Source organism: Fukomys damarensis, unplaced genomic scaffold (genome assembly GCF_012274545.1).
Source record: "Fukomys damarensis isolate Sample0158 unplaced genomic scaffold, DMR_v1.0_HiC HiC_scaffold_19, whole genome shotgun sequence".
Taxonomy (NCBI): Eukaryota; Metazoa; Chordata; class Mammalia; order Rodentia; family Bathyergidae; genus Fukomys; species Fukomys damarensis.
The window spans coordinates 15,367,430-15,393,142 of NW_022900931.1; the positions used below are offsets into that span (position 1 = coordinate 15,367,430).

Consider the following 25,713-nt stretch of genomic DNA (forward strand, 5'->3'; position numbering starts at 1 on the left):
ACAAAAAAAAAAAAAAAAAAAAAAAAAGTGGTACAACTGCAGCTTTTGGATCCTGCAGGTAAAAATGTGAAATTTTACCATCACTTGGGAAAACAATTTCACAGTTTCTTCAAAAAGCAAATACTGGCCAGTCATCCCCTTCCTCAGTTCATCTTAAAAGATCTTTAAAACAAGAAAACAACCATAAAAATCTTGCACACAAATAATCACAGCACTTTTATTCATATCCCCACAAGGGAAATAACCCAATGTCTCTCACATAGAAGAGTGAATAAGCAAACTATGATGAATTCATACCGAGTAACACTCACTAATTAAAAGGAATGAACTTGATTCACTCAATAATATGGATCATTTTAAAACATTGTACTGAGAGAAAGAAGCCACAAATAAAAGAGCATGCATTCTATTTTTCCATTTCAGAGTTCTAAAACAGCAGTCATTACTCTAAAGTAAAACAAATCATACCAGTGCCTCTGGTGACATGAAAAATGTTTTTATATCTTGAAGGGACTGTGGTTGTTACCTTGTGTATGCATTTGTCCAAATTTATTGAAATGATTCTGCATTTCCTTGTATGTAAATTATGCTTTAGCTGTAGATGTGAAAAGAAAAAAGAAAAGGCACTGTTCAGTGATAGAGGAAAAAAAGAACTTAATCAGAGCAATTTTATGATTTAGTAATTTTACTATTGGTTTTCCCCCCTTGCTGGTCTTCTGATGGGAAAGACAAGAACAGAATTTATGAAAGCAACCTAAATATAACTGCCTATACTCCAGTATTTACAGGTGAAGATGACTTCAAAGGAACTTTAGGGAAAATGAACATTTAAAATCATTTAATATTTCTCATTCTTCTTCTTACGAGTCTTGGCTGATTGAAACTAAACTAGATGAGTGTTGTTTTAAGGAAGTAAGGTTGAAAGGCTGCTGTGGTCATAGGAGATGAGCTGTTCCCCAAATGAATTGTGCAGAGTGTGAGCAAAACAAGATCAACTGTCAGCAAGCCAGTGGCCCTGTCCTAGATAGAGATCTCTGAGTCAGGACTCTCTCCAGGGGGAAATACTTAAGCATTTGAGAAAATGACCATCAATGGTGTTTTCATTCCAAACTGCCAGTGAACTCTGAAAATGTAAATCCAGAAGTCAGGGATGAATTGAAATCTTTGTTTCTGAAATCAACCCAGTGAGTTCTCTGAACTCAAACTTGATCTGAGCTGAAGGAATTTCATCTTCAATATATGCTGTTTCTTTTTGGGCCCACTTGGGTCTGACTTAATTTGTAAAAGAAGGATGAGAATCAGTGACTGATTACCTCTGTTGTACATAGAACATATCACAATATTCAAATAAACATGGTCTAACCCACAATTGGAGGCAGAAATTCTGCCAACTAAAATCACATATTGAAAAAAGTGTCAAGGATAACAAGGAGGAAACTAAATGTGAATTACCTTTGTAGATTTTTTTCTACAACAGAATTGAGTTATTGGAAAATACATTGGTGGAATAACCTATCAAACTCTCCCAAGAAGATAAAGGATTGGCTTCCTGAAATAAACAAACATTCAAAGAACTAGAGAGGAAGGTACTCTCTACTCTGCATTAATAGCAACATTTTTTAGTGCAACAAATTCTAGGAAATCAGTTTCCAATCTGGTTTTTCAGACTCTCTGAGGAAAAGAGAAGATACTTATGGTTTTATCGCTTCTTCTGCAATAACAAAAACTGCTCCCTCCCTTTGGTCCTGGGAAGTGCCCCCGGATGGGATGAAAGGACTGTTTCAGAAATGCATACCATCTTGAGAAGGTGGAAATTTTCTCACCCTTCAGAAGCACTTGGGCTTTTGTCTCCCAGGTAAGAGTTGCATCTTGAGCATGATATTATGGGGTAAGAAGAACTTGTTCGAAGAGAAAAAAATATAGGACCCTATTATTAATTCAACAGCTACTCTGTTTGTTCCTAATTTCAACAACTATGGATAGATAGATAATGGTATGCTATGAATATAAATTTCAAGCAAATATAAGCTATAATTGTGTCTTCACGCTAAATTTGAAGTAGAATTAATGGTTATAACTTTTTCCAGTGAAGAGTCTAGTCGCTCTTAAAAAATTAACAACAAAACAGTAAATAGGGGAAAATAATAATTCCTACCCCTCCATCTCAAAACTTTAAAAAATTTCCCATTGCTTCTAATAGTTTCTAACTTCTCAGTCATCAAGCTCAGAATTTACACATTATCTTTTGTGATGCTCATATTGAGGATTTTATTAGTCTTTGGCTTCTTGCATTCATTCATGCACGGTCACATATCCACTCCTTTCTTTTTCCTATTTCTTTTTTTTTTTAATTGAGTTTATTGGTACATTTTAGGGATACAGTAGAGTTACATTCATTATTGGGCTTGTACCTCTACATGACAGGTCTTGGTTCTCATTTTTCCCCTTGTCCCTGCCCTCCCTTCACCCCTCCTCCCTTCCCCATTTACAACCACTTTATTTCCATCTTTTCATTTTCTCACATTTTTTTCTTTTCCCTTATTACCCTTCCCCTACCCATCCTACCTTCCCTACACCTTTAGACCTTTTCTTCCCATTTCACAATGTCAGTAATCTCATTAGGATCTTATGTACTATTACAGTTTATTCACACCAGAGAAACTATTTGGTATTTACACGTGTGACTTATTTATTTCACTTAGGAGTATATCCTCAATAGGTATCCATTCTTTATATAGAGAGGAATATAAATGCACATACACACATATATTTCTCTTATTATTTGATCACTTCTGCCTAGTACAGTGCTCTATTACTTTATGAATTGTATCTTATTAAATACATTTATATGCAACATGTAAACATGAGCATATTTCCACTGATGTTAGATTGAAAGCTACTCAAGGCAAGACAGATGGGCTTCGTGTTTCTATTTCCCAAGGACTTAATAATACATGTGACTTAGTCATTGCTCAATATGGAATCGAACACTTCCTAAATATGTCATGATTATTTGTGCCTCATCGAACATGCACTATTTTTTTTAATTTCCCACATCACCTGGTACATTTGAATGAACTCAGGAAATCATGATATGGTAAGAGAATTAATTGTCAATTGATTCATTTCTTTGTGATCATTCACAGTTCATCATGTCAGTATTACCGATTATTTTGAAAAAGGCAAGTTCTCATTTCCACCTTTGTCCTAACATCTTCTTCCAAGATACAAAAAAGAAGCTAAAATTATTTGCGAAATTCTAGTTGTTTTTGTTGAAGTAAGACAGAATATTAGAACAATTATGATTTTGAAATTCCTGAAGTGATTAACCAACAAAGGATTGTTTCAAAATGTAACAGTAATAACTGCCCAAAAGAGAAAATACTGTCTATCCTATATCTAATAAAGGAATTGTATTCAGACTATGTAAAGACTGAAAACTCAACAAGATGATAAATAACACAGTTTAATAATGAATGAGGGATATGATAGGAATTTTTCTAAGAAAATATACAAATACCCAATAGGTATAGCAAAAGATGTTCAATATAATTAACTGTTAGGCGAATACACATGAAAACCAGTTAAGATACTGTTTCCTGCTACTTAGGATTGGCTATAATCAAGACAAAAATAAAAAGTTTTAATGAGAATGTGGAAAAATCAGAAGCCTCATATATCTTTGATGGGAATGTAAATGACATGCAGTCATGTTGGAAAAGAGCACAGCACTTCCTTAAGTGCTAAACATAAAGTCAACATACAACCCAACTACCACAGACCCCTGAAGGGGTTTCTGATCTCCTGTTCAGTACTATGTCGCAAGGTGAGAAGAAAGACTCAGAGACGGAGTTAAAGAGGCAGAGATACAGGAAGCCAGGATGACCAATGCTCGCGCAAGAAAGGCTGAGCAAGCAAGGACCCTGAACACCCAGAGCTGTCAGTATTTACTGATGACGTCCTGGTTAGATTGAGATAAGGGGGCTGTGTGGAGGGACGCCGTGGAGTTGCTATGGAAACACTGCTGATGCAGGCAAGGCTTGTAAAGGAAGAGACAAAGCGTTCTTGAATTAGGAACAGAACAGACAAAATATAGGTTGCGGTTAGTAATTAAACTTGTGTTTTTAGCAAAGAAGGTTTTAACTCTGGGAGCGGAATTTAGGTGCATGTCACTCTGACCTCGGCACATCAACTTTGGCCAGACTCATTTCTATGAGCAAGCCAAATGCAGGGCTAACTCCTTACAGCCTGCATTACTCACTGTTTGGCTTGGGCAAAATCAATAGGGCAGTCCCCCGCACCCAGTAATTGTACTCTAAAGTATATACTTAAGGAGAATCAAAATATTTCTATTCAAAAACTCATGAATAAATGTTCCTAGCAATATTATTTTCACAGACAAAAAATAGAAACAACTCAAGTATTCCTCAACTAATGATTGAATAAAGAAGATACGGTCCATCTGTGCAATATTATTTGATAATAAAAAGGAATAAATAATGATGTTGCACACGGTATAACATGGACAAAGTTTTAAAATGATAGTCTAAGTGGAAGGAGCCAGGTACAAGGACCACATATTGTATATAATTCCATTGCTATGAAATGTAAACATTGGCAAATCTGTAGACACAATAAAGCAGACCAGTGATAATTTTGGGCTAGGGCTGCTTGGGGAAAATAAGAAATGACTGGTAATGAGTATGAGGTTTCTTTTTATGGTTGTTACTGCACAAATTTGGGAACATGTTTTTAAAAATCATTGAATTGTGCTTTAAATGGGGCAAATTGTATAGTATTTGAATTATGTGTCAATGAAGCTGTTTAAAATTTATAAGAAAATAACTGGGAAGGCAAAATCAATATCTACACAATCTTGAAAGTTTAATTTTCTAATGGGACAAGTTTTTAAAGGGACTTTTGTTCTTAAACATTGTTTTATTAAGATACATATTATTCTATATATTATCTAAACACATTTAAATGTCAACGAATATTTCTTGTAAAGAGTAGGATATAACTTACAAAGGTTTTTATTAAAAAGATAATAATATTGCTTTGGCTACATATAAAATGAGAGGATTAATTGGATAAACTTTAATAGTCCAATCATTAATAATAAAGTGTAGTTCTGCTTCTTTCCCTAAACAAATCCTGAAAATCTAGTTCACTCTTTTAGTATTAAACTGTATAGATCAAATTTTATTTAGTGTTCCTAAGTACAGTCTCATTTTAGTGTTCATAATAACTCTGGGAGGAAGATACTACTATTATTCTAATTTTCCATATGAGGAAACTAAGGTTTGTACAAGATAAGATTCAGCGTGTGACCTAGTAAATGAGGTAAGAATTAAGTCCAGGCATTCATGAAGACAGAGCTTGCAATCTTAACCGCTGTGCTTTACAGCCTTCCTACATAAGCATTCTGTTTACATATTTAATATATTGACTGTACTCCAATAGCCCTTTAAATTTTAAAGATCAGTGCTTGGCTGTCTTATCACATTCAGATGTTTCTTCTTCACTCTGAAATTTAGCTTTTTCTGAATAGTCAGATTTTAATAATCAGAGATTATAGGAACTGGTTGCAGAGTAGAAGACTATTATGCTTCATTTGGAGAATTGAGTTAGGTCTTGATGTATTTGCACACTGCAAAAGTTCCTTACCATGCACCAATTAAGGTCACTGAAAAGGTTGGCGTGTTTCCATTGTACTCATCCTGTGACTCCCACTTCCAGCTTAACTGAACTATTAAAAAACTTGAGGACAAGCTGTTTCCAGAAATGAACCTTTCAACTTCTCTAAATTCAAAAGCTGACTTTTCTGAGAACAAACATTATGCACTTGTTAAAAGAGTTGTCAGAGTTTCTTCAAGAGTTCTGTATTTTTCTCCTTTGAATGGGCAGGGTTCTGGTGTTTTTGTTTTTTTAAATGGTTTAACCTCTTGAGAACTGATGTGCTCCATTTTGATCTTGGAGAATTTTTAACACTGCTGTTTATTGAGTCTTTTCTGAAGAGTTAACCTCTCCTTTTAGGTTTTGTTTTTATTTTAAGCCAGAGACATGATGAAATGTAGTTTACCTAGAAGGGGCCATGGAGTGTTCGTATTTCCACCACTGAGTGCCAGCACAGAGCTTGCTGGTACTGATACTTCCATTAGAGAAAGTGGAGCTGTCAGAGTAACACAGACCCAGGGCCGAGATTTGTGGTTCTTGGCAGATAGCTGCTACTTTCCTGAACTCTGATGCACAACTATTCAACTGCTAATAGCGAGCAAAAATTACCCAAGGAATTAAAAGTAAGTTCAAGGAAAGTATTCATTTAAAAATAGCAACTCTGAGTTGGCATGAGAGGATTACATCAGGAGTTTAAATAAAAATTTGACAAGGCACCAGAACTTGATCCCACATGATATAAAATTACTGTTTTGCAAGAAGAAAAGCAACACTTAACAAGCAGTACCATAGTTTCCAAAATCAGTTTCTCTGGGAAATTGTTTCACAAAATGTTTGCACCAAACCACTATATTGTTTATCGTAGAGTCTAGTTTAGACTTGAGCCATTCTTGATTAGCATTGTAAAAAGGAAGAATGGAATATAGAATAATAACTGAAAATTTCTGCAGTTGAGTAATTAACTAATGGATGATGATGTATATTTTCCATTTGTTTATTAAGTAAAAATGTGTGGGCAGGACAATCAGAGAGAAAAGAATGAGCCATAGTCACTATACACATTTTTAGTCTTGTATAAGCAGATGTTATTAGAAACAATCACCAGGACAGAGCACATTAGATTACAAATTTAAAAAAAGAAAAAAAGAATCTCCTTGTTTAGGTTGGAGATGTTAGCTTTAAGGTGTGTTTGAAAAGGTTGAATCTACAGTACTTGTGATTCAAAGAAGATCTAGACTAGAGATCTCAGTGTGGAATTCATCCACAAAAGCATAAAAATTAAGTCAAGGATATACATGAATTTGCTTAGCAAAAAACCATAAGGGAGGAAAATAACAGCCTTGATAGTTAGACTAAAAATCCTTTAGTCTTTTTTAGTCTGTCATACTACTTTTTCATTTCATGTTTAATGCATTCAAACATAGAATCTATATGTTGATTTCAGTACACAACTTTCTTTATGTCAGTGACTTTTTAAGCTAATCTATAAGTAGAATCAGAGTGTAATCATAAAAGAACAAAATCAAGGACTATTCTTTATCAGTAGCCATTTTGATTAATTAATGCCATGACTATTGGGTTAATTCCAAATTTCTATATGGCCATCCATAAACAATTCATCAGGAAACATATGTACAGGTTTTATTTTTCTTCGAGTCTGGAATTATTAGTTCTTTTGGTCCATGACTAGGACAATACCCTAGTCCAGTTAGACAAGTTACTCACTTCAGTATTATATGTCTCCATTGATCAATTTATAATGTGATACATAAATAATACACGCAACCCTGTCTTGTGATTTTATATAAATAGCACAATAAAATCCAGTCAAAATATCACAAGGACCTAAACCCCTGCATAATGTGGATTCTCAGTTTAGTGCCACAAAAGCCTTGGAAAAACTCCTTAAACTTTCTGAGTTTCAGATTCTTTACATATCTAATATGAAGTCTGGACTAAGTCCCCAAATTCCCTTGGGTTCTAATATTCTATAACTATGTAAAAATCCTTGAAAGAACACCAATTATTCAGTAGGAATTCACAATCATCTTAAAGAATCCTTATTTATCATTTTGCTTGGATAAAAATTTCTTCTGTCACATCTGATTATTTTTAGTACTGGAAACATAACAATGATATTCATATTGCCATTTTTCTTCTAACTGATGCTGTGTGTCATCAGACTCAAAACCTATAGGAGAAACAGTTCTGCAGTTCTAATGGTTTTCTAATTCTAACCTGACATTGGGGCTTTTAACTGTGAATAGCCTTGTGGCATTCTGCATGAATTCTTGCTTTGTATTCTGAAGGCTGACATTTCTATTATGCTTAAATTTGATCTCAAATTTCTTTCTTCCCTTTTCAGTTTACTCAAAGTTGCTTTTTCTAAAGGTCGACATTTGTTACATCGCATTTAGCTTTCACCTATCACTTCCAAAGTTCTTTGGATAAAATATTGCTCCTATATAATTTTCAAACTAGAAAAAAGAGGAACAAAATAGAAAACTAATGATATAGGCAGAAAATAAGAAAGGAAAAGAAATCACAAAAAAAAAGTCAGCTGGAAGAAGTTGAAACATATTTTTCTGTTGAAATTTCATTTCATGACACCGCTGGCCCTGTTGAAATTTTCCTGAATCTTTGTAGTATTTCTGTAGCCCTCTGAGACAAGAGGAATTGTAAAGGCTTGAAAAGAGAAAATAAATGGCAGCTTGCAAATGAAATTGTTGGTCAGATAACTTCCAAGCTAGTCTGTACCCAGGGAAACATCAGTTGATACTCTGCTATCTTAGGAACTGACCAGTGTGGATTCTTGGCTGTGACCCCCAGTAGAGAAACATACAAAACAGGGTTGCACTTCTCAGGTTCTCAAGGTGAGGTTTGAAGTTCCCAAAATGTCTACAGGGATGTCACCAAGCCAAAAAATTATTCTGTAATAATTTAAAGATATTATTTGCCTTTATCACACTCATTTGATCATAGTTGTAGAGTTTTCCAAAGTTACGTGACTTGCGCTATTGCAATAGATTTAATGTTGAAGCCGATAAGAAAATTTAGTCTTTCCTATTGAGTGAGACATTGAAAAGATGTGCAAAAATGTAAAACAATATGACTTGTCCCTAAATATTCTCTTTGTTTTTGAAAATATGACTATTTTTCATGGTATGTTTTCATAGTATTTTGGTCAGCATGAAATGGGTTTATTAATGTTATTTTGAATGAACTAATACTTGTTAAATATCTTGGCTTTATTTCTATTATGACAATTAATGGTAGATGTAACCCATATAATCAAAATGCTTTGGAATTTTCAACAATTTTTAAAAGTTTAAAAACCACTGTCACGCAGTAAGTCCTGGCTACTGGTCGGCTATGGCCTGCACTAGAGCCAGTTATCTGAACACTTGGTTTGTATTCTACCTTGTACAGCTAGGGGTTGCCATTTCAAACTGATCCTCTGCTTGACCCAAAAGCTTGCATTTACTCTACATTATTGGAAAGAGATGGTATTGCTGTTTTATTGAAAGTCTTTTGAAAAATGTATCTCTTGACACTGCTTTAACTGTACTTGATATTTTCACCTTTTGAGATTTTAGTCACGTTTTAAATTCTATCAGTGATGAAAGCCTCAGTCTTCAAGAAATCTTTTTCTTTTGTCTCTCAATATTCTCACCAGACAATGGACTGTGTTCGAGTTTTAGGTAATTCTTTAATGATTATACCACAGGATATATTATGTCACATATATGTCAGCTACCGAGATCCTTTCATTTAGCAGATCCCAGAGATCAAGTGGCACCTCAATTCAGAGGCCACATAAGCCAGAGTGATATTTTGCTTCTTCCCCAGTCTTCAGACAGGCTTGAGAATCTGTATTGCTGACATGAGCATTCATAAAATGATGAATAACTTAATTGGAATTATTATCGCACGTATACTCTTGTTAAGCCTACTTTTTAAAAAAAATACATTTTATAGGTGAAAATTTCCTTCATCTTACATGATCTGTCCAACAAATAATAGCATTTCAGTAACCTGATCATTTTCATATCTGAAACCACTTATGACATTGCAACAAAATATCTTCTGATTGAGTGTAAGGAGGTTTCTTATAAATATCTAAGTCAGGATCTAATTGACATCATCCTGATGAATCTTCCAACAGTACTTTTGCTTCTTCCCAAGATTCATAACATAATATCCACTCCTAAAATGATTCACGGTCCCAAAGTTAGTAGAATTGGTAGGGAGAGTCTCCTGGTTTATGAGTGGTGGGAATTATATGGGTACTTTTTAAACAAATCAAATCAGTGGGAAACATGGTAACTGGTTTGTGGAAATTTCACACAGGATGCAAGTCTTCTATTAAATTTGGACCTGCAAATATTACACCAAAGTCAGAGAACTAATATGGGTAACCCTTACCTCATGGAGGAACAAGCTACTGACCATGAAATGCCAACAACTACATCCTAAAAGAATGTCTAAATAGTTTCAGAGGTCACCAGGAAGAAATGCCAGCAATCGGTGAACATATTTATCCACTGATCTGTACCCGAGTTCAGAGCCCATGAAAAAGCAGGTTAAACATAAATTCTCCAAGGCTGATTATGCCACAAATCTAGAGGCGCTGGGAACACATTAGGAATAAAACAGATGAAAAAAATTCCTATTTCATGGCTTTTATAATCTAACGTATGGAAATAATTAGAAGTATAGTGTTTACCATGGAGTTTTGTTTTGTTGTCATACTCATTTCCTGTTATTCTTTCTTTTTTTCTCACCATATAACAAGGTTAAATAGCTACACAAGAAATCATGAGTGACTAATATCCAACTTAACAAGTCATCACATAGGCAACAAGGAGACCAACTCGCTATTCCCTCTAAGGCTTCACACTGCCCTCAGACTGACCTTGACGTCTACAAGCTTCAGACAAATGGTTTAGTAATATAGAGCAATACATTAGAATCGACTGCATTTGGTTAGGAGAATCTGGTCTTAATGTGCTAAAATAAGCTGACATCTTCTGGCTTTGCATCTTGATTGCACCCTTCTGCTCTCTGTCCGGGTATGATGTTAGGCTGAGATCTTCTGACCTTAACTGCACTTCCCAAGATGTGACTGGACTACAGCTCTCGCTCGGTCTTGTTGCTAGGGTGCTCAAAGGGAGAAAATGTGTATTTAGAAAATGATTTGCAGGTCAGAAATAAGAGTTTTAACTGACTAACCTAAAAAGTGAAATTTTCCTGCAATTAAAATGCCCAGTTTAACTGAAGAAAAAAAAAATTCTTGTTTAGCATTACATTTCAAGCTATTTTCAAGGACAGCTGAGGAATACTAATACCATTTTTCACTTGACTCTGTGGCTGCATAGTATTCATTTCACCCTTCAGTAACCTAATATCCGAAAAAGCAACTGTACATTACAGACTTTAAAGTTCTCCATCTTCCCCAGTACTGAGAGACAATCTTCAATGCCCTCACCTGACTTCCCTACAAAAGGAATTTAAGGTTTTGTTTATTTGTTTATTCATTCACATGCTTTAAGTAAGTTGCTATCAGTAGTTTATTCATTTTTAATTATACCTAATGAGTTTTTGCTAAAAAAAATTTGTTGATTTAAAATTAATAGTTCTTGCCAAAGCCCTACTTATATCTAATCATGTCAAAGCAGGAGGTCAAAATCATCTCAAAATTATCTCGGCATGATGCCAAAGTTATGTCCAAACCCTTCCCGGGAACTTTGAGATAACTGGATTTAATCTTCTGATGGAACAAGATGATGGTGATGGGAGGAGAATAAAATTGTCTTTGGAATATGGTTTCAAATGCTAAATACCATCACAGACTTCATTCAGTAACAGGCATCTATTAAGTGTCTAATGAGTGCTAAGTCCTAAAACGGGAACACGCAATCCCAAAATGAGTAAGGCATGGTTAACCTCAAGAACTTCAGTCTAGTGACCTTTATCCTTAGCCAATGATGTTCACTTATTTATTGCAAAGTACTTCGGATTTCTGGTGTTCATTAAGCTCTGGTCAAAATCAGTTTTAAAATATTTGGTTCCCTTTTTAATCACAAACTATCAGATCTCCAGCTGGTAATTATTTAACAAATGCTGGGCTAAATAGAAAATAAAGACCTCCATGTTTTAGAAAAGATTTTAAATATCCCATAATCCCCATCTTATAGATAACAAAGCAGGTGAGGATCTGAAACCCACCTTTCTAAAGTCTAGCGGAAATGGCTTTCTACTGCAGACCACAGGAAAATATACAATTTGAAAAAAGAAAAAAAATTGCTTAGTGCAAATGATTATTCTAATTGGTTATGGATTTTTACCTTACCCTATGTCATGGATGTGGAATTCCGTCTTTGTTCACCCTGATATGTATCATCCCTTGCTACTACCAACTTTTTAGACATATTTACTGTATATCAGCTTTCCAGATCAAGAAATTCGGAAAGTGGCTGTTCAACAATTGGACAACCTCTTGAGCGATGAACTATTGGAGTATCTCCCACAGCTCGTTCAGGTAAGAGCTTCAAGGTTGCCAAAGGGTTCCACTACTTTAATTAATGACTGTACAAGTTCTCAATGCATCTATAACAGCCTACCTCAGAGTGGTCTTTTTAGCCAGCCAAAGAACTAAATTATAGTTTGTATGTCAATGTGAAGGTTACAGACATTCCCTAGCATAAACTGGTACATTAACAAAAAGGTGTATAAAGGCCAAAAGAGAAAAAAATTAAAACTACTTTTTATTTAAACGGAAAAAATACGAATAATTTGAGAGCCATATTCCTACAAATCCAAATTCATGAGAAAGTACATAGAATATAACATAGCAAATACACAGAAGGCAAAAATTAAATAAAACTGTGATTAAATAAAAGTAAAGATTTTAACATACTCTAAGATGGAAAGAAATGCACAGGGTGAGTCAGAAATAAATAAAAATTGGTGGGAGGATTTTAACAACATTTGTTGTACAGTTTGCAATGACTTTCATGCTCCACCCTGACCTCAAAACTTTCCAACACATAAAAATCCTACCTTGTTTATTATTTTCCAGAATCATACTATTGTTGTTATGAATCATTGTATTAGAATGAAGCAGGCTATATTAAAGCAGTAAAGAGAAACACTTAAGAACCTGATGAAAGTAGAAAATGTAGTTCATTGCAAGGAATTAAATAAGACGAAGACGCAAAGTTTCTATAAATCACAGGTTGTAACTATGCCAGTAAGTTCTGAGAATAGAGTTCGTGTTAATGCAGTGTGCACACAGAAATTAACTGCATACTACGGAGTGAGGCAGGATTTAGGGGAAGACTATAGAGTAAACAAGGGGTTCATAAGCGAGGAAAGCAACTCCAGAGCACTAGCTGTGGTGTTTAATAAGAAATAGTGAAAAAAATTCACAATAGCTATTATGGAAGTAAATTTTGAGGCATATCCTGTTCATATGTCTATGTTGTACAAGAGCTGACCAACAAATGGTGTTTAACTTTGTATTTATTACAGTAAGACACATTGCTGTTAATCTTCCTAAAAAGCCTCCCCCTTGCTTCAAACACACTGATCCCGTCATTCTTACCACTTTCTCAAGCAGCTCTGGACATCTTCTTTTCTAAAAGTCTTTACAAGATGTGATGAAAATATGGCGAACGCTGGTGCAGCGTGCCAGCCAATAAAAAGGCAGGTGAAAACACTGTGGTGCGTGTTATCAGCCTCACCCACCTGGTGTAGCACCATGGGACTTCTGGTTTTTCCCTCATATCAAAAGGACCGTGAAAGGTAAATGTTTTGAATTGATTCAGGACGACAAGGTAGCCACCACATCACAATTAAAGATAGTCCCCAAAGAGGACTTCCAGGATTGCTTCAGAAAGTGACAGGCACTATGAGATAAGTGTATTCAAGGTGAGGAGGATTAAAGATAGTATGTTTTTACTGTAAGAAATTTAAACACCCGCTGAACTTTTCAGTCCCATCTCAAATGTTCACAATTAGGATATAAACAAAACCCAAGATTGAGTCAGGTGGGCACCAGCCAGTGAGCAAAGATGCCCACCACCGCAGCCTGAGACAACTCATCAAGGGCTTTCTGCACTGTCAGCATTTAGGAGCTTGTACAAATTTCACAAAATCACCATCAGCATTCTCATACTCAGGAATGTATAAACTTTCCCACCCTTGAGGGGAGTTAGCATCTTGAGATGTTTCTTCAGAAGTGTGTAAATGAGCAAGACTACCCACTTCCCCCCATCTGTCCTGTGACATAAAAACACAGCTTAAAAACTCTTGAGTGTGTGTGTGTGTGACACAGATACAGACCAGACACAGACAAAAAATTGACTTCAGTGGCTACTTGAGTGACTAAAGAAGATAGGACTTTGCCTCTTAAACTGGGTTGAGCATTTATACCAAGAGAACCTGGTTTTCATTTTCACATACTAGGTTTCTGGGAGTAAGCTGGAGACCCCAACACAGACTGGTCACAGTGCAGTCCCTGTGGGGCATGCACAGGTCTGAACTGGGTCCCCGAGGATGCCAGGGGCTGCCATTGCTGTGTGTCTTACTAGCTAAGTATAAACCTTGGAGTAGCTCTCATTGAAGACCATGGACTTTGAAAATGAGTTAGGGTGGCATCAGTTGGCTTGGGAGCTTTAAAGAAGGCTTTGAAATCTGTGGGTTGATACTGTATTGCAGTTGGCAACTTCTCTTAGTCCTTTGAGTGTACATTAATTTCATCTCCAAATGGGTGAGATATCTGTTGCTCAATAATGCCATTTGTTACATCCAGGGATATTGCTCATGATATTTTTCCCTGTGACAGTTCTCCTCCAGGGCATAGATGAATTCAGTGGGTCTTACTTACTACCCTTTAACCCTAAAATATAAGTAAGGAAAGGAAACAAGACTGTAAGAACTCAAACAAACTGCATAAGGTGTGTACGGCGTGTTACTAGTTAGACTCCAGTGTAAAGCCATTGAATCTATTATCCACCTTTCATGGAAACCTGACTGCCACTGTCCATAGTTTCTTCTCAGGGCTCTTTAGTTCCTTTATGTTCTTCTAAGATTTTGTTCCTGAGGAAACAAGAGGAAAAGTATTGTCTCCTATTGCAGGCTGTCAAGTTTGAGTGGAGCCTGCAGAGTCCTCTGGTGGAACTTCTCCTGCACCGCTCCTTGCAGAGCATTCAGGTGGCTCATCGTCTTTACTGGTAAGTCCAATTAGAACAGTTTGGAAAACCTCCTGAATCACCAGCCTCTCTGTGCGGCCATGTTAGAAGAAGTGGAAAATTCTTTTACCTTGTAATGCATATAAATCTTAACTTAAAATCCGGTCATTTCTGAGACTTTGTCAAAGGTGTTTTTATTTATGAGTGTAATTTAACCCTCATCATTTTCAAAATCTTCCTCTCACACAATTGCTACAGTTAAAAACCCAGTTAAATCCAATCACAGTTTTAGCCTGGATGCTACTTTTCCTAATAGCTTTAAATCCCCATTGCTATGTGTGATCATATTTACTCTTTGAAGATGTCAATATGAAATCTAGTTGTAAGACTGAATGTTTTGAAAGAATGTGTGTTTTAGAAGTATTTTATGTACAATATTAATTGTAAACAATTAAATACTATGGCATAAATATATATATATATATATATACACATATACATATATAATCTGTTGAAGATTCCTAGAACACTAAACTTTTCCCAAATGTGCATTTAGAATATTACTAGAGAAACAAGAATTACTTCAGAAATATTGGAATTTCTCCCATTGTTACCTACTCTGGATAATATGAAACAGGATGTCATTTACATACTATTTTTCCAATTTTTTTATTACCTACCTTATAAATTCAATTTCACAAAACAAAATTTTCACACTTACATGTGTCTACGATCTAGGAATAAAAACAGGGCTCTCTCTTGCCTTCATGGGTATATGACTGCTATCATTTACTTGCTTCTACTGTGAGCTTAGATATTAATTACCAGGAGAACAGCCAGTCGGCATTATTTTAGAGTGCCATGTCTTTCCGACTCAAGAAATGTTATTCATATTGGTATCACCCGTCTCTTGAAAATAACTCAAGCATTTCACAGCAAACAGGCCCGGGAACTTGTCAGGGACTTGTGTTTGATTTGCAATGTCTAATTTCAGAAGCAGATTTCTCCTCTAGTGTGTAACTATACGGAGGAATCAGATATACTGAGTAGTGACGGGCCCTTCGCTGAACGGATTCTTCCCAAACTCTCAATAAAGTCTTACTCCCTTCAGTTGCTCAATCAGCTACCACAGAAAGTTAAATGAATACACTTTGTGATATTGCGTCTCAAACCAGGATTCCACTAAATTCAATGCTTACCTCCTACTTTGTTATGCATTGTTAAACTAAAGTCTGTTTACATGTATCATAATAATGTTTAATATCTGAACCAAAATATGAAAGTGTGTAGGGCCAGGGTTTTAGCTCAGCGGTTCGGTGGCCTGCCTTGCAAGTGCAAGGACCCGAGTTCAATCCCCGGTATCAAATAAATAAAAAAAATAAAAGTGTGTAAAGTATAAAAAAGATAAAATCTTTAAAAGACATACTAAAAATTAAAATACAATATTAAGGCCTTGCCCTATTTGATTAGAGATTGTTATGATACAGGTACTACATTAGTAAATTCTTCATCTGCTAAAATGGCATGAAAAGCAGAGTCATTAGAAAGGCAGTAAGAAGTGCAAAGCTGAAAATCAGTGTCTGTCCTACTTGTAATTTCACACAGATACAATTATGTCACTGTTCCCACGGGGGGTTGGGAGGGAAGCCTTTCCCACCCATATGAAAAACACCAGTAATAATCCCTTTTATCTTTTCACTAGTTTGAGAATTAAGGGAAAAGAACAGGTTACAAATAAACTGCTTATTTTGAGGGCTAAATTTATAAGAACATAGAAAAAAGTGGGGGCAGGAGAGAGATTTTAAACTAAAAACTAAGGATCAGATAATATACTTAAAGTATAAAATGATAATATTCATATTAAACCATAGCATGGAGTGGAAACTGCTGAGACCATCCTACTTAGGGACAGTTTTGTGCAGAGCGTTTGTGTTAACACTTGTTTTACAAAATGAAACCCTAGTCATTTTGACAAAGCAATGCCCTGTCTTTAAAAAGGCAGAAACTTATCAGCCATCGGTTTAATGAGTCTTTCACTTGGATGAACTACGGCCTCTTCAGAATCAATGTGTTCAGTCAACACTGAATTCAGCATCTTGCCCTGCTCACCTAGGGCTTCGAGTCTGTCTTCTCCAAGCCAAGAGTCGGTCTTCTCTTTTCCCTACTATCACGGCCAGCTCTGTAGCTCTCTGCATCCCCCTCGGTCTCTCCTGTTCTCTACCTCCACCTATCACTGCCAATGAGGAGTGCAATGATTCACCAGATATTGAATTAAGCATAAAAAGGCTTGGGGTGACCCTGTGTTGACCATTTTGTATCACTGTCATCGTCCTTGCAGGGAAATTGTCTTGGGGTTACTGTGAGGCTCCTCCACTGGAAGGTCCAATGTAGGGCAAGTAGCCCCAATTTTATAAGAAAGGAGTTAACAAGTAGCTTTGGGTTTGGAAAGTTTAAAATCTTTACCTCCCAGTTTTCACCCTAATAGGTGGTTTAACCTGGCAACGGTAACATTTTGGGTTCGTGCTTAGGAGGTAACAGTGAGATAACAGTTAATTATAGAAGCTTACACTCTGTGCCCCTTTCGTTTTGGATCAGAAATAATTTAACAGGTAATGGGCTGATATGCAGAGATGACCACATCCTAAACCCTGTAGCTATGAAGTATGACATCATGGAAGAGGATCTTTGACAATGAATTGAGATAAGATTTTGAGTTAAGACCACCCCAGCATATGAGGGTGGGCCCCACATTCAGGCACAAGTGACTTTCTGAGGCAGAAGCAAAGAATGCCACGGGAAGATGGGGCATTGATTGCAGTAATGCAGCCCCAAGCTGGTGAAAACCTGGACAACAAAAACTGGATGGACTGACCAGCGCTTCAATTTCAGAATTCTGACCTCCAGACTTGTGAATAAATTTTAGCCACGGAGTCATCGGTTTATGGGAATTTGTGCATCACGGGAAGAATTTTATGAAGGGCCCTGCCTTAGACTGACTGGTGCCTCAGCCGTTTCCCATCCCTGGGACGTGAGGGCCAACACCCACAGCTCAAAGGATGACTGGTCTATTTGGGCTCACAGTTTCAGTTCATGGTCTGCTGGCTCTAAGACAGAAACAGGATGGCAAAGGGCTATGACAGAGCAAAAGGTGTTTGATCTGTGGCAACCAGGAAGAAGGGAGAAGCTGAGGACAAGAACACACCCGTACAGGTCATGTACCCAGTGGCCCACCCCCAACTAGGCTCCACCTCCAGTCACACACTGAGCTCCTACTGAACTTGTCAGTCGATCAATCCACCGATGAATATAGTTTCCACGATCCGATCGCCTTCCAAGCACATGAGACATTTGGAGGACATTTTAGTTGTAAACTATAACAACCAGGATATCCTGTCATTCAGAAAGCTTTCTCTGACTCTTCTCAGCCGACCCCAGGACTGAAAACTGCTCCTACACTACTCCATGGTGTGCCATCTGTGGCTCTGCCAGACACCGTCTCACGCTTCCTCTGCCCGCCCGGTGGCCTGCGCATTTCCTTTTGTGGTCCACATAACAACTAATAATACAAACCACACCATATCAATCCCATCACAGTTTCTGAACTCATTAGATACTCCAAAAATGTCTTCAGGAGGTCAAAGAAATTTCTTCCAGCCCAGCAGTATGTTCACATACTTGCAGTTCCATGGAATCCAAAGTGATCACTTTGCCTGAGTCACTGTGAAAAGCTGGTGACATAGTCAGATACACGTACCTGCCTACGACATCCATCCCCACCTTCTACACTGGCTGCTGGTTCATTCCTGTCCCTTCTCTGGAAACTGCCCTCACTGGCCTGTGAGTTGGAAACCTCCAAGATTTACACTCTGGAGATTTGCTGTGGATGAGATCAAGGTTAGACTTGACCTGAGAACTTGCCTTCTTAACATCCTCTCCACCCTGTAGTGCTTCCCTGCTTTCCCACAGCACTTTCCCCAGAGAGGATTCATTCAGTACATCATGTGCACTAAAATTCTGATCTCGGATGCTGTTCTAGGCAACCTGACCCAAGATGTGGATTTCTTAATAGAAATAATGAATTTAAATACAGTTGCCCCTTGGTATCTTCCAGGGGTTTGTTCCAAATCTGTACCTCCAGGAGATGGCAAAATCTGTAGCTGCTTAAGTCTCTTACCTAAAATGGTGTAGTGTGTACATATAAGCTATACACGGCCTCTCCTCTACCTCTGTCTCTCTAGATTACTTATAATACTCAATATAATGAAAGTGTTTTGTAAATAATTGCTATACTCTATTGTTTAGGTATAATTACAAGAAACAAATCTGTACATGTTCAGTACAGACAACATTTTTTTAACATTTTCAATCTGCAGTTGTTTGAACCCAAGGGTACTGTGAAATTCACAGGCACAGAGGAACAACTATATGTGTTTTCTTAACAATCGGAATGTGCTATGTGACATGTTTTGTAAGAAGCAGCAGTGTTGCAGAATTTGCACTCCTTCTACCAAATCTGATTGAATGAGCCAGTTGGAATCAAAGTCTGAATGGTCAGAACCCATTCCAAAACATGGCTCCTTTGTAAAAGTGGTTCTTAAGGCATATGATGCAAAAATCTGAGTGACCCCTTTGAAATGTGAGAACAGGTTGAGGTGAAGTGAAGCTTTTGAAGCTCTATCCAAGTAATATTTTTTTTCTCTTTCATTTGCTGATATATCACAAGCCGCTAGGACTGTACTTGGTGCTTTATAAATTGCTACTGAATGACATGTTTTCTGGGCCAGGCTGTACACGTGCAGATCTGTGACAGAAGGGGGCAGAAGAGAGCTGCTTGAGCCCTCAAGAACTTGGCTAAACCGGAGCAATTTCAGGAAACTCGCAATCTGGAATGGGCAATGGATTTCACAAACAAAGGCGGAACTGGGAATAAGGGAGAATGTGAGAAATCAGAACTCACCCAAGTCAGGAAGGAGGGTCTACGAACAAGCACATGCAGTACAGTCTGCCAGATGGGAGGAAAACTAGAAAGAAAATTAGGCCAAAAGTGATGGTGTGTCAAGGACTACAAGGCCTTTTAGAGGTGGCACGTGTATTAGAGAACCTTTGAGCTCTGATGTGCTATCCGACACATTGAAGTGAAGTAAAATCTTACCATTTATTTTTTATACACTCTGCTCTAAATTTTTGCTTAACCAGAATTTGGGGAGAATGTCTCAAATCAAAGTCCGCTTTACTTTTAATTTTTATAATTTTTTGCACTGTTGAGTATCTCACGACCTCATGTATAATAGGTGATGCTCTACCACCAAGGAACCAGCCTCCCAGAGCTAATTTTAAATAGATATAATGCGAGAATTCTGCATCATAGAATCTGAACTCACAGATTTTCTTCTCACCCCTTCCCAAAAATGCCCGAAATTCTCATTTATGAGTCATTCCTTGAGGTTAACAATTTTTCCTTTTCAAGAGTTCTCTTTAATATGAAAATGCATTTTCAGAGCATATTTTTCTGATAAATTAATCATTTGTTCATTTATGCGATAAACTTTGAAATGCTAGATACCATGGAACTATTTTAAAAATAAACAGAGACCGATCCTTGCCAGACAGAAGAAGGTCAATGGGCCATGCAGCAGGGGAGAGGCCACTGCCTATTTAACAAGGATAGGGTAGAAGGAGGCAATCAGAACATTTTCTGTTCATTTCTGTTTTGCCCATGACCTGCTCCAAACTCAAGCAGAGACAAGGCCGGACATCAAGTACATCAAAATCCCTAACAGTTGCTCTCATCCTGACAGTTTTAAATGCTGATAAAGACCTACAAATGAATACACAGAGGAGGTACGTGCTCCCTCCCGGCTTTGGTGTCTGAAGAACTGTGAAGACTAAAGAGTTGTGCTTGAGGGAGCTCTCGCAGAGTGGTAGAGCAAACATAACACAGAATCAATGGGAGGCTTTAAAGCCTCAATCCCTTACTTTCAAGAATCATTATACTGCTACTAATTCACCTTTTTACCTTTACAGTGCAATAAGTAATAAAATATTGCTTCACTCTTTTGTAAGGGAAAGATATGTCTCGCTGTTATTTAATATTGATCAGCTATAATCTTCCTTTCCCCTGTTGCTCTCAGAAAAGTGGACATCAGATGGAATCCCTATGATAAGCAACTCACTTAAATTAACATTGCCTCTTCTCTACCCCAGCCTGAAGAAAAAGCTATGGATATTTGTAAGAAAGGTTCCTATTTTACACAGTAATCTGAAAAGTCCATTGGCACAGTTTCCAAGTTAAGGTATAATATAGGAACAGTTGTTTCGTCTGGTTTATTTCTATTTCTTTTGTAATGGAGACCTTATGTAGTTCCTTTAACAAAAAGATTTTTAAAACAGAATATAATTGTAACTTAATCTTAGGAGTTTATTTAATTCTTATTACTGCTATTAAATATACATGAAAATAAAATATTGTGCAAAATTCTACCACAAATCAACATAAAAGCCAGAAACAGAGCTCTGCCTTAAAGGTAGCCCTTGTTGCAGTTCTACTTTCCTTTAAATTCTTCTGTTTTTCTCTTTTTAAGCTGAAGAGCTATGAAAATAAGTATTTTTGTATACACAGAGTAACTCCAAATGTTGGACCCTGTCTGGCTTTGGGGACCTGAACTTCCTGATCGACTGTCTAACAATTTTCATTGTAGGAGCTACATGCAGTTAATATCAGGGTTTCTTTAAACTTAAGTGTGGTTTATGCAGCTTTCTATGGGGCTGGGGATTTACCTCAGTGACACCACACATGCCTCACAAGTGCAAGGTCCTGAGTTCGGGCCTCAGTACCAGAAAGAACAAAAAAACAATTAAGTCTGGTTTCTCTATGTCAGTGTTAGTTTATCACTGACATAGTTTATGTAGGGATAGGAATATGGTTCTGAAAAGTAGCATTTTAATGCTTAATTATTTGTTATTTCTCAACATCATAATTTCTCTCTAGTGGACAAAAAAATATGGCTACAAAAGGCATTTTGTTTGGAAGTCATCTTTTTCTATTAATAATATTTTAATTTGCCTTTCAAAATGAATTTTGGACTCAAATAGGACCAGAATGACTATTTACTACTCCAAAATATATTTCAACACGTTCAGTGATTGATCCAATGACTATCACCTAGCTCATTAAAGAGTTGAAACTAAAATCTTTTTCTCATGATATCTCACACCCAACCAGGACCCTTCCCTATTTAACATCTACTTTCAAAAATGCACAATTTCAAGTGTGCATTAAATGCTTGGTTTTTAGAAACTCACTTTGGAACTAAAGAAATAGCTTTGCCTTAACTAGGGGCAAACTGAAAAGAAAACAAAATTCTAAGTCAAGATCTCTGTGTGTGATAGCTCAAAGTGTTGACTATTGTTAGTGTGCCCCATAAGTGCTGTCAATTCTAAATATTAATTAATAGGTATTTACAATCATCTCCAAAACAATTTATGTCCTTGAAGGACTTTTGAAGTACATAGTATGTTATTTCCAGAACTTTCCTTTTGTATGGCCTGATTCAGGTTTAAAACATTAAATTTGCTCTCCAGATTTTATTTTTTTTAATGGATTATTCTTTTTTTCTCATTAAGTTTATTGGTACTTTTTAGGTATACAGTGGAGTTACATTCATCATTGGGGTCTTGTACCTTTAAGTGACAGGTCTTGATTCTCATTTTTTCCCCATACCCCTGCCCTCCTTTCAATCCCTCCTCCCTTCCCTATTTACAAAACCTTTATTTCCATTGTTTTCATTTTTCTCAGATTTTTTCCCCTTGTTTCCTTTTCCCTACCCTTCCCACTTCCGCTATACCTTTTGCTCTTTTCTTCCTATTTCACATTAGGATCTTATTTACAATTATAGTTTTTCACACCAGAGAAACTATTCGGTATTTACACTTGTGTGGCTTATTTATTTCACTTAAGAGCATGACCTCAATATGCATCCATTTTCCTATGAATGAATCTAATTTCTCATTCTTTATGGCTGAGTAGTATTCCATTTTATAGAAAAACCACATCTTCTTTATCCAGTCTCCAGATTTTATTATTAAACCATGAGTGATAAGAGAACAATTCCCAGGTAATTTTTTCAGTAGACTCAGTTTGGACTCCAAGACTTTCACGGTTCTCTTCAAACATTATTTAATTAAGTAGCTGACAGTATGCTAATCCAATTATATTAGTCCTTTTCATCAAGTTAAGTGAGTTAGAACTTGGCACTAATAAAATGTAATCAGACTTTAGTTCCCTTCTAACTAAAAATACCAGAGAAGTGATTGGATACAGAAGCCACAATGGCAGGGAAGGCTCTGGGTTGGTGACAGAATCCAAACTTGTTGGTGCATTGGCACTACTTATCCAGGCTTCTTCCATCTTTAGCTCAGTCATTCCTGCCTTAGGTCACCTGTGCTACTGTAACATACTACCTGAGGCTCGATACATTTATAAATGACAGATGTTCATTTTCACCATTCTGGAGTGTGGCAAGCACAAGGTAAGATGCTGGAAGGTTTGGGGTCTGGCGAGGGCCTACTCACATTTACAAGATGGTGGCTCACGTGCTGCACCCTATGGAGGAGAAAATCGCTATTCCACACGTGACAGAAGAGCATGTGAACAGGAACTTATAAAATATATTAATCTATTCATGAGGGCATCCTTGATTTGGAATGCTCACCTGGATTTCTGAACCTTGACCCAGAAAAAGAAATCAAGAAAGTTGTATCTTCACATTGAAGTTATTTCTGGGTGCTGGTAGTGCAGTTCTTCTTCCTATATTCCATTGAGAAGCAGACAAGAGCAAAGCCCCACTTCACTGTAGGAATTGTTGAAGGAAAATGAATTCAATATTGATGCTCTCCAGCCTTCCAGTAATGTACCCAACATTTCCAAGCATTCTTTTGTTATATGCAACATCCTGGTTTATAAGAGTGCTAGGATATTCAACATAGAAACTTAGGAAACATTATACTTACCCAATAACCTTCCTCATTCAAGTAATCCTTAATTCGTAACTATTGTTTCTTATAGACACATCTTGAATTTGTGCCTCTTTTCCTATTTTTCCAGCTGTCATATTAGTTTAGACCTCCAGCATCACTGTGCTGACTGTTGCAATAGCTTCCTAATTGTTTTCCTTCATTCTACTCTTCTTTCCTTAGCTCATCCTCCACGCTGCACCAAGAATAATCTTTATTAATATGACTTGATCCCTAACTCACACAGTAGGTGCTAGTTTAGGTAAGGTAACTCTTAACTCTTCATTGATGCCAGTATTTGCAATTATTAGACTATGATGTAAAATGTATCCTCCCTTATATGACTTCGCTATTGAACCTCACGTTCTCAACTCTGCCTTCCTCCCCACCCATAGGTTTCTACATTGAAATCTAGTTTTTCTTCCTATTCTCAAGTAACTACTCCAATTTTCAGAAGCCTTTCATACCCTGATGACTTTCTATAAGATGTTTTCCAACTACTTGATGGGAAAATATTCCCTTATCTATATAGAAGCCTTAGGAGTTCAGTACAACCAATCATATTCCTTGAGAATGTCTGTGATCCTTTTTCCTTTCTCATATCTCCAGTACGGTTCTTGCATGAACTTGTTTGCTTCACCATTTCCCTTCACTTTAAGCTACTTTCGGCTAAAAGAAAAAAAAAAAAGACACTTTAGGCTGCAAGTAGCCAAAACTTCTAATCAACTGGTTTAAAATGGTATGAAAAATTAATTATTCCACATAACAAGAATTATTTAGTGGAGCAGTTCCAGAGTTTATTTCGGCAGCAAAGCCCCTCTTTTATTTTACCTGATTTTTTTCTCTCTTTCACCTGTATGCTGACTGTTCTCAGTCTACTTCACATCATTGTCACAAGGAGTCCGCCAGTCCCACCAGTGTGTGACTCCATTTAGCAGAAGATAAGGGGAGACTCCTTCCTGAGCAGAAAATTTTTCCGATGTGCCCCACACAGAATTAACTTCTAGCATTAGCCAGAACTGGGTGACATGTCATACTGAACCAGTCACCGTATTGCGTGACAAGCAGGTGAGTCAGGAAGCATCACTGAGTATCGGTCTAGCATATGCGGAATGTATCCTTAAGCCACTCATCTTCCACGAAGATTTTGAGATATGAATAACATCAGATTATTTTTGCAGATGTAAAGAGGAGGATGGATTTAGGAAAGGCGAGCCCTCCATCTCTCTTCTGAAGTACGCAGATGGTCTTATCCATCCATACCTAATATAGAATATTGCATATAATACTTATGATAGGTCCTTAAGAAATATCTGTTAAGTGTATAAACCAATTAAATCACATAGACTTGCTTTCAGTTTAATTTACACTGACTACTGCACTTAAAACAGCATTACAGGAGCAGCTTCTATTATTTTCGATGTGTTGGTCCTTGATATTCTGAAAAAAATCGTTAACTATCTAGAATAGCAGGAATTCAAGTTAAATAACTTGTAGAATTACACAATGCTCTAAAATAAAAGTGTTTGAAGAGGTCTTAAGTGTTATACTTGTCAAGTCCAGTATGAGTTGCTTTTCCCCAACTGAACCATGCTGTTCCTTAAAACCCTGATTAAAAATAAAGCTACATCTAGTGTTTGGCAAGAAGTGTTTTATAACAAGGCCTTGCCAAGCGGTCACTTACCATCTTTTGAAATATAAATTTATGTATCGAGACTCTCAGCACTGGGGAATTACTGAACCATTTCTAATTGTTTTTCTGTCTCCTCTGTTCTCAAATTTGTTTTTTGTTTTTTTTTTCTGAGCTGTGAAAATGAAGAGTTCTTCTTTT

At 36.8% G+C, this 25,713-nt stretch overlaps 1 protein-coding gene across 2 annotated transcripts in view; it reads left to right on the forward strand.

Annotated features, from left to right (window-relative positions):
* The window catches only part of Pik3c2g (phosphatidylinositol-4-phosphate 3-kinase catalytic subunit type 2 gamma), a 211,241-nt gene that overhangs the window by 19,753 nt on the left and 165,775 nt on the right, over nt 1–25,713 (forward strand). Inside the window, exons 2-5 of one of the 2 annotated variants that reach the window (XM_010615931.2) lie at nt 1,461–1,586; nt 1,667–1,855; nt 12,124–12,217; nt 14,818–14,912. In XM_010615931.2, coding sequence (XP_010614233.1) covers nt 1,788–1,855; nt 12,124–12,217; nt 14,818–14,912 — 257 coding nt within the window. In that variant the 5' untranslated portion in view covers nt 1,461–1,586; nt 1,667–1,787. The remainder of the gene's footprint in view (nt 1–1,460; nt 1,587–1,666; nt 1,856–12,123; nt 12,218–14,817; nt 14,913–25,713) is intronic. The other variant, XM_010615923.2, reaches the window with a different exon arrangement.